Source organism: Excalfactoria chinensis, chromosome 3 (assembly GCF_039878825.1).
Source record: "Excalfactoria chinensis isolate bCotChi1 chromosome 3, bCotChi1.hap2, whole genome shotgun sequence".
Classification (NCBI taxonomy): domain Eukaryota; kingdom Metazoa; phylum Chordata; class Aves; order Galliformes; family Phasianidae; genus Excalfactoria; species Excalfactoria chinensis.
The window spans coordinates 58,995,650-59,009,400 of record NC_092827.1 but is presented as its reverse complement, the minus strand read 5'-3'; the positions used below and the strand labels follow the sequence as shown (position 1 = coordinate 59,009,400).

General features: G+C 38.1%; 1 protein-coding gene across 1 annotated transcript in view; it reads left to right on the top strand.

The window, feature by feature from the left end:
- The first annotated feature begins 8,442 nt into the window (after positions 1-8,442).
- The window catches only part of ESR1 (estrogen receptor 1), a 178,834-nt gene continuing 173,525 nt past the window's right edge, over positions 8,443-13,751 (top strand). Inside the window, exon 1 of the mRNA XM_072333319.1 lies at positions 8,443-8,546. Coding sequence (XP_072189420.1) covers positions 8,533-8,546 — 14 coding nt within the window. The 5' untranslated portion in view covers positions 8,443-8,532. The remainder of the gene's footprint in view (positions 8,547-13,751) is intronic.

The following is a 13,751-nucleotide window of genomic DNA, read 5'->3' as shown; positions in this document are numbered from 1 at the left end:
ATCAGAAAATACACATTGTGGTGCCCACAAAATAATTGTAATATTGATCATGGTAACAAAATAAAAATGCCAAATTATTTCTTGTAAGCACATTTCTTAGTAAATGATTAAGCTCTAGATTATGAGATAATAATTGGAGCATATTAAATTGCAGTGAAATAAACAGTAATTGCTTGTCATTTAAATAAAAATATTATTTAATAATAAGACTGTTCTCTGATGTAGTATTTCCTGCGATGGGACCTCAAGGTGTTTGACAGGGGATGCTTGCTCACTGCTTCCAACCTCACAGCTGGAGAAACTGCAACAGAACGGGTCAACTGGTTAAGAATATCAGCACAGCAAGAGGTGAATGCTGCCTCCCCCGAGTGCTGCCTTGGTGCTGAGCCGTGGGTTGTGGTAAGAAATCCCAAGATGTAAGGTGATGCAGAGATATCAGGAGAGCAGGAGCCCAGCAGACTAGGCTGTGACTGGGACATAGTTCTCAATGGAATAACATGCTTATCACTGGCAGTGGGAGCCAGGATCAAAGTATTAAAATCTCCTGATTATCTCTGAGTCTATCAAAAGCTTTCCAGCTAGGTCTGTTGGTTTTCACTCTTCCAAATAGAAAACAATTGCAATTTTTAATACATGTGAGCTCAGAAAATGAAGCAAAAGGCCCAAAATGTTCAGTTGGAAGTAGAGTTATCATTTTCCCCCAGAATATGTCTTTTAGTAAAGAAGAGTTGTAAGATCCTGTAAGAATCCAAAATTATGAGGTGAGTGAGAACTGATTTCTCCGGCACATCCTGTGGGGTGATCAGAGGTAGCTAATGGTGGTGGTGTAGAGGTCTGCCATGGAAGGGGCCCAAACAAGGAATGGGATTGGGCTGCAAAGTGATGACATGATGTTAGTGTAGAAAATTGCCTGAATTACAGAGGTCTCCATGTGGATGTGTTGTAGGTTCCTCATACACATCTAGCTGCGTGATGGTCATTCCTCATAAATCTGTGACGATCCCCAGTTGTGAGGCTGGTGTTTGCTCATCAAATAAGGTAAGGCAGTGGTTACTACCTTCTGTGCTGTCGCTAGCTCAGGTATATGCAATTCACTCATTAAATCAGTTCTATGGCCTTTTATCATTACTGGCATCTGGACAAAGCATGTGTGTGAAATAATGATATGTCGCAGTAAATTTTTGGTGCCTGTTTTCAACCACCACACTGAAGTTAATTCATTTATAATGGTCAGTTCATGTTTAACATACTGTTAGCAGAGGAATAATAGCAGCTTGCAAAAGGGTTTGTAAAAAAAGGATATTTGTAGGCCAGTAATACATAGGTAGAAAAGGAGAGGCTTGTTTATCAAAGTGGTTGTTAGACTGGAAAAATCTGTGGTGGAATAAGACGTGACAGAAATAACAGTGGAACAGATGCATCTCTTCATGCTTGAAGAGAACCTAAGTTCTTCTTCCACCCAGAAGTACATAATTGCATCTTAGAAATCCATCCAAAGTTGGTAAACTTTTCAAAAGTATAAGTAGGTAGCTATAGCAATATTTGGCTGTATTGTTTCTATCCTCAGCCTTGCATTTAGAAGCTAGAGCTCAGTGTTTTATTTATAGTTGTTTTTCAAGTCTTACCCATAACGGAGTAATACTTCAGCTTTTGAAAGAGCCACAAAACAAGCTGTCAAATTGAAAATGAAGGAAATTATATTCTAGTGGTAAGTTACATAGTTTTGCTGCTGTGGGTTTTCTTATTCAACTGCCTTTAAATGTTCTCTCCTCTGCTTAGGAGAGTCCAAAATAAGAGAAGTACAAAATCCTTTAAATTTTCAAGTGTAATTTCTGTAACGTAGTACATTGTATGTAGCCTCTTACTATATACCAGAAGGAAACTAAAGTGGATACTTACCGTAGATGTATTTTCCTGACCAGGCTTGTGTGAAGATGTATTGTGAAGCAGGAAAATGTGCTAATAGTGTGAAAAATAGTGCAAGAAGATGAATACCAGTGCATAAAACAGCGTGTTAACTGACTATATGGGAAAGCACCTCGGAGCAATTTTTGCTTTGATACTTATGGAAATTTTCAGCTCAAGTGGATGAGCTAATATATAAAGTCAGGGTGATGCTATTAATTAGGAAGAAGGAAACAGCTGTTACTGACACAAAGCAAATTCAGAACTACTGACAAGATAATACTGGTTGGATGAGTAAAGAACAGCCAAAAGAAGACAAAACACTGTAGCTATTATTCTGTGAGACTTACGTGCTGTGCATCACATCTTTTGTGTTGGTACTCCCGAGGATGCTCTGTGGATGTTTCAAAAGGTTGCCAAATGAGTATGGTCAGTTGATCATGATAGTGGAACATCTTTTACCTGATATACCAACTAGCTGCTTTTTCAATTGCCATTGGTTTAGATCATCTGCCAGATGATCTTCTCCAAAGAGGTGTGTTTACCTCTGAAGATGTGAAGGCATCCAACTCCAAACTCCAGGATTCGAGCATTTGCCATATCACAACCTGGAAAGTTTAACCTGATGAAAGCATCAACCTTTTTTACATATCAGTGTAAACAGAGCTCAATTATGGAGTCTTACTTCTTCCACCAAGAAAATCTGGGCATTAATAAAGACAGATAAATTACCAATAGAACAATTTTTTTTATTATTATTATTATTTTTTTTTTCAGTAGCCTGCAGTCTTTAATCCATCCTAGAAGTAGACTGTAGCACTGACATCTTTTTTGATATAAGTTTTCCAAATGCAATTATTGATTTAAATTGACTTTATTTTCATTGTCAGTAATTTAGCTATTCATCAAAGTAAAGAAACTTGATGCTAGTAACAGCAACAAAAATAGAAAACACCAGAGGAATATTAAACTGAAATAACATATGACATGCTGTGCTGGCCAGTTAACATTTCTCTTCTGGGGCCAAGTGATGTACAATTACTTCTAGTAGTTAGACCAACTATCAGCCAATCTGATAAAGATTGACTATTGAAAATCCAGTCAGTCAGTCACACAATCCAGGTGACCTGGGCAAACATAAGTTGTTTCTGTTGACTTGGAACGAAAATATGCTGTTTTCGTGTATGCATGTATTGCTCATCAATTACCAAATCTTTAATGAAATTGTATGGTGGAAATAATGTTACCAACTTTCCTAGCCATAGGATCATTGAATGGCTTGGGTTAGAAGGGACTGAAGTTCCAACCATTCTGCCATAGGGTAGGTGCTAGTCATGGTACTTGTTTACCAGGGTTTCTTCAGCTTAAACAAAATGGTGCATTTTAACCGTTTTAACATTGTCCTGATTTTAGCTGAGATAGTGTTAATAGCAGACCGATGTTTTGGTTGTTGCTGAGTGATGAGAGTGAAGCCAGGGCCAGATCAGGCTGGGCTACTCTGCAGGACAGAGCCACCATCAGGATGGCATAGCATCAGGGGCAGTGTGGAGTATGGACAGGTGCCTGGATTAGGCAGAGTTATTCCATACTGTGTGACACCATGAGGAAGGCCTTAAAGCTGCAGGGAGTTGGCAAGGGGGCAGCTGCTACTTGCTGGATGTAAGGTGTTGGATGGCAGGTGGTAAGATGCTGCCCTGTAGGGCATCAGTCAGCAAGCAGTTATGTTAGCTGAGTGTTGATCAACAGGTGGTGAGTAATTGCATTGCCATTTCATTTTTGCTTCCATTTTTGTTTTTGTTTCCATTTTCCTTCTGTTTTAGTAAATAGTTTTTATCTCAACCCCAACTCTGTTTTGTTTCCAGTTCCCTCCTTCACTCTACTTAGGGAAAGCAAGAGAATGACTGTGTGGTGTTTAGCTGCTTGCGGGGTTAAACCACAACAGCAATGTTGTTTATTTTTTACTTCAGTTAAACAACTCTTCCCAAAAGTTAAGCAGCCTGAATGCAACAAACAGAAGGGAAAGAAGAGGAATATGCGGACAATTCCTAAGATGGGCAGCTATTTCATGTAGAGACTTATGTATGATTTGTAGAATGGATCCTTAACTGCTTTTTGTCTATCTGCATTTGAAAAGATTTTGAACTTTCTATAGACAGATGACCTAGAAAGCATGTTTATGTGGCCTACCATAGCAAAGCAGACTGATGTTCTCTGATATCTCATGTTTACATATGGAAATGGCCAGTACTGGGGCCTACAGAAGGACAGTTGTAGGGTAACTTTCAACTAAAAAGTTGAAAGCTTTTACACCCCTGTTTTCTCTTTCAAATGGCCCACTTTGGCTATGGTCTTAAAGGACTAAAGACTAGCTCTGTCTTTAATACAGGTTAAAACGATCTTTCAACTGAGAAGGAAATGTCATGCATGGGTTCACAGAATAATTTAAATTACTGCAGTGTGAAAGTGTTGTACAAAAAACAGTAGTAATGCTGAGTAAATCTACTTGCATAATTCTTGTAAATAAATAAATAAATAAGAATACCTAAGATATCTGCTAATTCTTTAGCTGTTGAGTTCACATGATACCGGTTGCAGCAGCTTGATGCTATGCATTTGGTTATTAGGTTGGATATTAGGAAAATCTTCTCTGAAAGAGTAGTGAGGCATTGGCACATGCTGCCCGGGGAGGTGGTGGAGTCACCATCCCTGGAGGTGTTCAAGAACCACGTAGATGTAGATTAAAAAACACAGTGGTTTTTTAATTGGTGGTAGGTTGGTGGTTGAAATGGATGATCTTAGAGGTCTTTTCTAATCTTTATGATTCTACGTTTGTTGTCATTTGTTAATTTCTGTTGTTTTTTTTTTCTTGTTTTATTTTCTACCTGTGTTTCCTTATGAGGACGGAGTCTAACAGAAATGTTCTTGGTTTATGTGCCTGTTTGTGAGCAAAATCTTCAGTAATGTCAGCACTGATGTAGAAGAGAAGCAGTTATTAACAAGATGATATTTTCCCTAGATTATATGGTGACACTGTATCCTGCATGCATTTGTGAGTATATATTCTCCTAGTGCTACATGCTGCTAATGTATGTATAGTGTATGTACAGATGTGATTTTATCTAAGGAGGTATGCACTGCTCATAATAGGTTTAACAGGTGTGAGACTGGTAGCATGTTGGGGCATGAGAAGCCCTCAGTTTTATCCCATAACATTAAGCTCTCTCTTAATACTTTCCAGGAGAAAATGCATAGGACATTTTTTTTTTTTTCAGCAGTTTTCTCTACTCTGGTTTTCCTTTGTCCAAAAAGGATTGTCCTTTATAATATTTTTCCACCTTTCTTCCTTTCCATTCTTTGCCCTTAACATCACCAAATGGATGTGGGGAGAGGAGCTGGCTATTGGAGCCCTGGCTTTAGTCTCTTAAGGACTCTTCACACACCACTGTGAAGGGAAGACTTGGATGCTCTGGTCCTTCTTCAAGAATTAGATTCTTTGGACTACTGTATTGTTCCAGTTTCAATTGTTACCTCCCTCAGCAATCCCAGAGGCTTGGGAGCGTGTGACATTCCCCAGAAATCCTGCACTGAGACAGAACAAGCAATTACAATGCACAAAATCCCAATGATACATTTTTTTAGCCTGACTTTGCAATTCCTCTTGATTGTGTGTGTCTAACTGTGATGGTGGCTGAAAGGGAAGAAAAAAAAGTATTTTAGGCCCAACTTCAGAAAGTTCTTGGTTGCTTTGTGGCATTGACCTCTGGCTTCACAGGTTGACAGCTTAGGGAGATCATACATGAAAAAGTAGAGCAAGAAATCTGGTTATCTGCTGCCTGTATAGTATAGCCATGTTTGAAATGCTGCAGAAAACAATCAGTTTGGGGAAAAAGTAAATACCATAGCAAATATAGCTGAGTTAGCTGAACTTGGGAAAAGTGACAAAAAAATCTGAAAGTGTTTGAGAATTGTGACTGGGGGACTTTTCTAGAATTTGAGGAAAATAAAGATCGTTCAGTGAGAATGTGAGATCAAGGTACAATGAAAAGTATACTTTAGGATCGGATTTGATTTACATTGAACGACTGTGATTTCTGGGTACGAAAAATTTAAGTCCAGACAACAGAACTGGAAGAAATAGGGTGATTCTAAAACCAGAAATTTGAATGCTAAAAGTGGAAATGAAGGTCGTAACAGTAAGGAATCAGACAACTCCTGACAATACATCCCCAAACTGTGGAGAGTTTTTAAAGTGACTGTAGGAGTGATTACTTGGTACAGAGAAATCTGAGGGAGTCAAAATGTTGGAGGAAAAGGAGGCAATGGCTTGAAATCCATTTTGGTTTTACAGAATTGCACAAGCTGGAGAAAACATATGAAATAACTGAAAATACTTGAAACAACAACAAAAAAACAACAACAAACAAACAACAACAACAACAACAAAACTAGCTTAAAAAACCTTGATCTGTGCTCTTTTGCTTTTTTCATTGTCTGCTATAACAAGATAAGTTTCTTCTGTTCTTTTGTGTATCTAATGTGAAGGCCTCAATTTGTGCACATGAAAGTCATTTTTGTTAATTTCTGTAGGATCACATGCTGTAACACCAGCCTAATAGGAGGCCACTGCTTATAATGGTCTTTTCTCATCTTTGTGCTGTGTCACCTGATTTGCTCTCATGTCTCAGTTCAGTCTGTTACAGAATTTAATCTAGATGATGCTTTTTAACTCACTATCATAGTGAGAAATAGTTAAAGAATCTTGAGACAGTGAGGATCTAGAATCTGCACTGTTACCTGTGCCTCAGCCCATCCACCAGCTCTAGGATTTGGGTTTGAGAAGCTTTTGGATGTCAGAGGGGTATTGTTTGTTGAAAGATGTGGCAGAACAAGAAATTGTTGCTACACATCAGCAACAGCAAATTTGGGATGGTGAATGAGTCTAAACAGTTTTCAGAAAAGAGGTGAAAAACACTTGAAGATATTTTTCAATTTTTCTTCCTCACACCCCTCTGAAACCTACCCTGCACTGAGCTGATATCAGATATTATTGTTATGAGATGGGGTAGCTGTTTCTTGCTCTTCTTCACACATCTAAATCTATAGAAAATCTGTTATTTATTTATTATTTTTATTGTTTATTTTAATGTTAGAATAATGGTGTCATAGAATGGTTTGGGTTGGAAGGGACCTTTAAGATCACCTGGTTCCAACCCCCTGCTATAGGCAGGGATGCCTTCCTCTAGATCAGGTTGCTCAAAGCTCCATCCAGCCTGGCATTGAATGCTTCCAGGAAGGGGCATCCACAGCCTCACAGGGCAGCCTTTTTCCCAGATCTTCCATTATTTTTATTTTATTTAATATTTTATTTTATTTGAATTGAAATTTTTAATATGTAAGGGAGGAACCCAAGTACAGAACCAATACAGGACTTTAAACAACTTTGTTAAAGGAATATTTGCTAGGTTGTTTGGGCCAGCAATAATATCTTTATAAGAGAAAACTTTATCAGCATATTACTGCAATAGAAATGCTTCCATCAATATTCTACAAAGTAGTAAATGCAAAGCTATTTTTGTCCCACATTATAGCCTTCCCCCAGGATAGTTTTTCCTCGAAAAAGAATTAAAAAATTAAAAGATTTAATGCGTCCTTTGCCATGAATTGATGTTTGTCGTAAGCAAGTCTGTTGCTCAATAGGAGCAAAATTAAACTAGCAGACAGCACACAGCACAGAAGCAAATTAGATTTTAAGTCTACATCAGGTCTGTTAATCAAGTATGCACTTTGCAATGCAGGTGTCGCAATCTGTTTCTTTACAAGTATCCTTCAAAATCAGACTGTCCTTCCCACCACACCCCCCAAATAGCTTAACCAAGATTTGTGCTAGTTCTCTGCTTTGCAGGCCACTCCTCACTGGGAAGCAGCAGCCCTAAGCAGCTCCAGGAAGCAGGAGGCAGACATGGGAGCACCACGCAGCAGTGGAAGGGCCAGCTAGGGGCCCTTAACAGAATCCCAACTCCTTAGCACTGGAATTGGGGAAGCAACAGGAAAATACGAGATTTCCAGGGACACCATAATTCTCTTAAGCTGTTTCAGTCCACTTCTGCCAGCTGCTGTATGTTCATTGCCAGTATATGGTTAGCTCTCATTAAAAATAATGTGTTAAACTCAAATAACTAAAAAAACAAAACAAAACAACGAGTGTTGTTTGAGAACTGTTTTTATACATAGAGATTTATGATGCTGGGAATAAAAATCATCATCTGGACTTGGTTAAGATTTTCCTGGCAAATAATTAATTCTGAGAGCATATTTTGATCAAGCATCTCTTATAGCAGCAATGGTAAGTGAGTTAAAAGCAGCTTGCATTATAGATACAGGTCTTTATAGTCCCTTAAAGTTTCTGCTAGTTTTTCCAGCCCTCAGCAAATGGTGGTGCTAGCACCTTATTTTTCATCCCTGTGTTTCCTCATTTCATGGTCATATCAGCCTCTTGGTGACTGCCAATGAGCGGATCTCATCATAGCTGAAAATTCAGGAACATGTGCAAAGAAGCCACCCAAATGGGCAAGAAATTTTAATATTCTCTCTTCTGTCTTTTTGCTTTAAAATGAGAAGACTACAAGTATGAATCTATCAAAGTAGGTAACCTAATTTATTTATTTATTTTTTTTGCTGTTGTTTCTGTTTTGATTAATACCTGTCGTGACTTAATTGCATGCCTGTATTTATATGTACAGTGGGTTGGTGTATGTTTCTCTGTGTTGCACTTAGTGTGCATTTGTGTTCTAGATTATGAGAGCAGGACTGTCTGAGCCTGCTTTTGACAAAACTGGCTTCTGGAGCAATAATCAGTGAGATGTAGAGTGCCCTTCTCCCAAAGCAGCAGTGACAGCTTCTCTACTGTACTCCAAACAAAATGTATTGTAATCATCTCCCTGTGAAGTTCCACGGTGCAGAAATACCCATTGGCATTGTAGCAGCCCTACAGGCTCTGCACTGGGTTGGGGAAGTACATTTCCCCCCTTGGTAGTGCATAGTAACTGCTAGGTAGATTAAAAGTCTGTTTATTGAGTATATCAGTGCCAGTTCAAGAAAATTTATATTAGCTACAGGCTTCAGTTTTGAAGAAATTTCCAGAAATTGCTGATGACTTAAACCATTTAACGTAGCGGCAAGCACATAACTGCTGTTAATTTCGCCCATTGAAAATCACAAGCTGGAAAAGCCGTTATGAGTTGTTTTGTGAGGTTCGTCTTTTATCATCAGCTTGAAATTGTGCTTCTGGCTGTTAGTCACCAGGCTGCCAAAATTCAAGTGGCTTGAAGTAATGGAGCTACTGGATCTGCAGGGTAATAACGAGAAGGAGGTTATTTTATGGCTGATCTCCCTGCATATGAAGTGTGTTTCCCTATGATAAAGCGGTTGTATCAGCCCCACCTATGATTAAAGTTGCCTGACACGTCCCGCTGTGGACTTTGTTTGCAGATGCTTACAATGTAGTCAAAATATAACTGTCTGTGTTGAAATCTGACTTCTCCTTACGTTGGTCTACATGACTGAAGCAGGTCTCTTAGCATAGTTCTAAAATAATTCATTTAAAATGAATTAGAAGTAGTTCCATCCCCATCCTCTTCTTCCTCTTCTTTTATTTTTATTTTTTATTTTTTTCAGTGAGATTGTACAAATACTTTTGCAGAGTGAAGATAATCTCTTCTGTGTGGAGCTCCAAGCGTATCTGTGGGACAATTGATCTTCAGGTCAGAGTTTTATAATCTCATTAGTCAGCATAGGCTTTATATTAGTCTAAAAAAGGTGGATTCTAATGGAGTTTTGCACATACACTGTGTGGGCTGCCAAAAGTCTTTTCAAGTCTTGCTTGGCCCTTGCTAAAGAAAAGCTTTCTTGCTTGAATATGTCTGTGCTTTGAGTGAAGACTTGACACTTGCAAGAGAAGTGGCTATAGGATAAAGAGTGACTTATCTCTGTGCAATCAGGCCAAATCCTGCAAAGTGGTGATCTGTTTAAAGATCACACAGTACAAAAATGCTCACATGTGCTGCATGTTTTCAGCCTTATTTCCTAGCGTTTATCTTTGTGTGCCCAGGCAGACTTCTGTTGTAACTGAAGCTCCTGGAGCACTGCTCACTTTGTTAGCTCATCTGTGTGAAGAACAGGGACTCCTTCTCCTCATTACCCATGTATTATTTAGGAAGAAGCTGCCTAAAGTTGGAAAGAATAATGGAGGAGAGCCTGACCTTGGTCCAGGGATTCAAGCAATAGACTGAAACACAGGACCTCGTTGTAGAATACAATGAGATACTTAAGGCATACAGGGGAGCGGAAACTCAGTGAGAAGGATTTAACAGTCAGGATGGGATGGACAAGGAGATTAGTATGAGGAAAGGTGTGAAGAGATTGATTTTTCAAGGCCTGAACAGAATAAATGGAACTGGCAGATAGACTGTGAAGCCTAAACAGGAGGAAAAGATAGAGAATCACAGAATTGTAGGGGTTGGAAGGGACCTCCAGAGATCATCGAGTCCAACCCCCCTGCCAAAGCAGGTTCCCTGCACCAGGTCGCACAGGTAGGCGTCCAGGCGGGTCTTGAATATCTCCAGAGAAAGAGACTCCACAACCCCCTGGGCAGCCTGTTCCAGTGCTCCATCACCCTCACCTCTCACTAGAAGAGATGTCTCTCCTAGTGTTTATGAGGAGGTCAGAAAGCTAAGAAGTAAGGATCAGAACTACATAAGAAAGTCAAAACAGGAAAAAATATGTTTGAGGAAGCACCAGCATAAGAGTGGCTGTCAGAAAAGGGACAGAGAAGGTTTTTGTGATGGACCCATGGTTCTTAGTTTTGCACAGGAATTGAGAAATTCAGAAGGCAGCATATAAAAATTTAAAACCAAGAAACTTCCACACAGAGTCTTTTTAAAAATACACTAGTTATTTAGCAGATCAATATCTCAGCGACTAGATTCTAGAGATAAAATAGCTTGTACAGCCTTAATTTTGGACTAGTCTTAAACCTGATAATATTTCTCATTGCCTAATGCATATGTAAAAGTGGAGAACTGAATAGTCTGTGCAAGCTCATGTCCTGGTTCTTTCAGAGTTATTGTAAGATCAACTTCAGAGGGTTTAAATATATATATATCATGCTTCTTGACACCTATGTAACTTACATGCAAAACAGGTGTAGGGGAGAAGGTGACAAAAAGCCTTTTGTCCTGACCTGAACTGTATGTCAGATTTTTGAACATATTATAAAAAACTATAATTAAAAAAAATAGAGCTAATCAATCAGCTGGAATAAAGATATTGATATGAAAATGTATGCAGTGAAGTGGCAATGCAGATGTATATATGGGAACAATAAAAACAATTGGGTTTAGTTTAGATGTTTAGTTTACCTGCAAGTGCCTGAGTTTGCAAGTTTAAAATGGTCTTTTTCTTTTTTTTTTTTTTTTGTTTTTTTGTTTTTTGTTTTTGTTTTGTTTTTGTTTTTGTTTCTAATCTTAGAGGAAAATGGTCAGTTTTGTTCATGAGAGACAAGTAATTGTACAGTATGTAGTAAGCATGCAGAGGAGATGATAGGAAACCAGCACTAAATCATGAGTTGAGCTGTTACCTTACTGTCACTGTGAAGGCCTTTAAGAACTGTGATATAGCTGCAGGGGGAATTTGGATTGTTATCATGATACCTGATTTTTTTTTACTACATGATCAAGATTTAATTAAAGCACTTTAAACTGAGATTTGTTTTTTCCTTACAATATTGACAGGTATATAGATAGTTATATTTAAATTCTTGAATCAGTTTGGAAGAATTGAACAGTGTAACTAAGTTTTTGCAGATGTTAGCTCTGATTTCTATTCTTATGTTACCTTACTGGGTGGTTTCCTTCTGTTTCTATTAGAAATTTTTGCTAACTTTAATTGAGGCCCTGGTAGAGCAAAATTTTTACGTAATAATTTTACCTGGCACTGGAAGACTGTACCCAAAGGAGAAGGTTCATGCTTATAAATTATAGCATTTTACTTAGGTGCCTATTAGAATTGGTATCTGTTTTTCTGCTCAGTGGAGAGGGCTTAGTCTGTAGTTTGGGACCTACCTTTCTTCACTAATTATATGAGAAGGTGAAGTGAGACAAGAATACCAAGAATAAAGTAACATCATCAAATTAAAGAGCACCAGTGTGATATCTTTTTGTAATCATCCATTAGTGTGTAATGAGGCAAAGACTTGTTCACACATTGTCACTGAGTTGTCACGAGAAGGATTTAACACTGAATCTTGCTTTCTTTAGATGCAGCAGTCCATGATCATATACTTCTGCTTGCAAAATCAGAGCAAATTCTGCCACGAGAAAACAGAAGGTGTGTGATTTTATAGTATATGAAGAAGCAGAATGGCTATAAAATTGGAGAATATGCTACAACTTGAGCTCCCATTAGGTCATAGCAGTTGTTATAGTAAGCAGAGACAAAAACAAACAAGCATCATCAACAACAAAACACAAAAAACAGGCCAAAAATATGTTTTAATTGGAACATAATAGCAGCTAGGACTATTCCTAAGAACAAGTTCTGTTTGTGTTGTCATGAGAGCCCCCTGGTACACTTAGCAATTTGGAAATTTTGAATTCAGAATGAGAGCTTCAATTATGTTGTTTTCCCACTGTGTATGTCTTAAACAGACTGAATCAGCAAAAACTGAATAGGCAAGATTTATTTTTCTTCAAATCAAATAATATTCAAATGAAACCATATGACTAGAAACAATAGCTCTGGTGTCCTGTTCCTGCTGTTCACAGGTCCATATATTGGTCTTTTGGCTAGTTACCAGAACTCATAAAATGCTTTTAGGCAGCTGTGTCCCATTAAAACCACATGTTACATGAATGGGAAACCATTGAAGGGATGAAGAGGGATTTTGGAAATTAACTTATCTGTATAGACTGGGGAAGGATGAAGCATGCCACCCTAGAAGACGTTAAAAATCCTCTGGAGAGAAGATTCCAGATCTCTTTAGATAGATTATTTGGCATTTGCTTCCTCTGACTATTAGAAAACTGTCTGTAATGTCCAACTCATCTTGCTAATTTTGTTTCCCATGGTGGTCATGTAATGCTGTTGATTACTGTCCTCGTTATGGCAGCACTGTTACCTGTGGTAAGATCATCATTATGTTTGCCCCCGGCCTCTGCTTCTTCAGAGAAAACAAAACCAATCAGTATAATCTTCTCATCTTTTCACCTCCTCTTCTATTTGAATACTCTTATATCTTTACAGTCCTCTGGATGCTGATTTGTTTGCATTTTTTTTGATGTTAATTATTCATCCAAGAATCCATCAGTGCTGAATACAGCAAATTAGTGCTCTTATGAATAGGTGGGATGCTGTGGTTGCCTAACCAAATATTCTCTGTCTTCTGCTTTGTGCATTTGGTTTAACAATATCTCTAAATTACAACTTTATAATTTGGTTTCCCTTAATGTAAAATGAATACAGAAGTGAAAATCTGCCCTTTGGCTCTATTCTAATCAAAAGACACAGTGGGATAAGAAGGTCTGACTATTAAAAAATAAAATAAAATAAATATCACTTGTTAACAGCATTTTTGTTAACAATATAGACTTATGCACCTGGAGGGAATAACTTCGTTAGCATTGTCTTTAAGGCTTACATACTCATCAGTTCTGCTCATGCTCTGAGGTATATAGGCTAGGATTCTTCACTATGAAAACAGATGATCTGGGGGCATTAGATAATAAATCTCTGCACAGTTGTGATCAGCATTGTCTGTTGTCTTTCAATGCAAGGAAACTAATAGAAGCCAA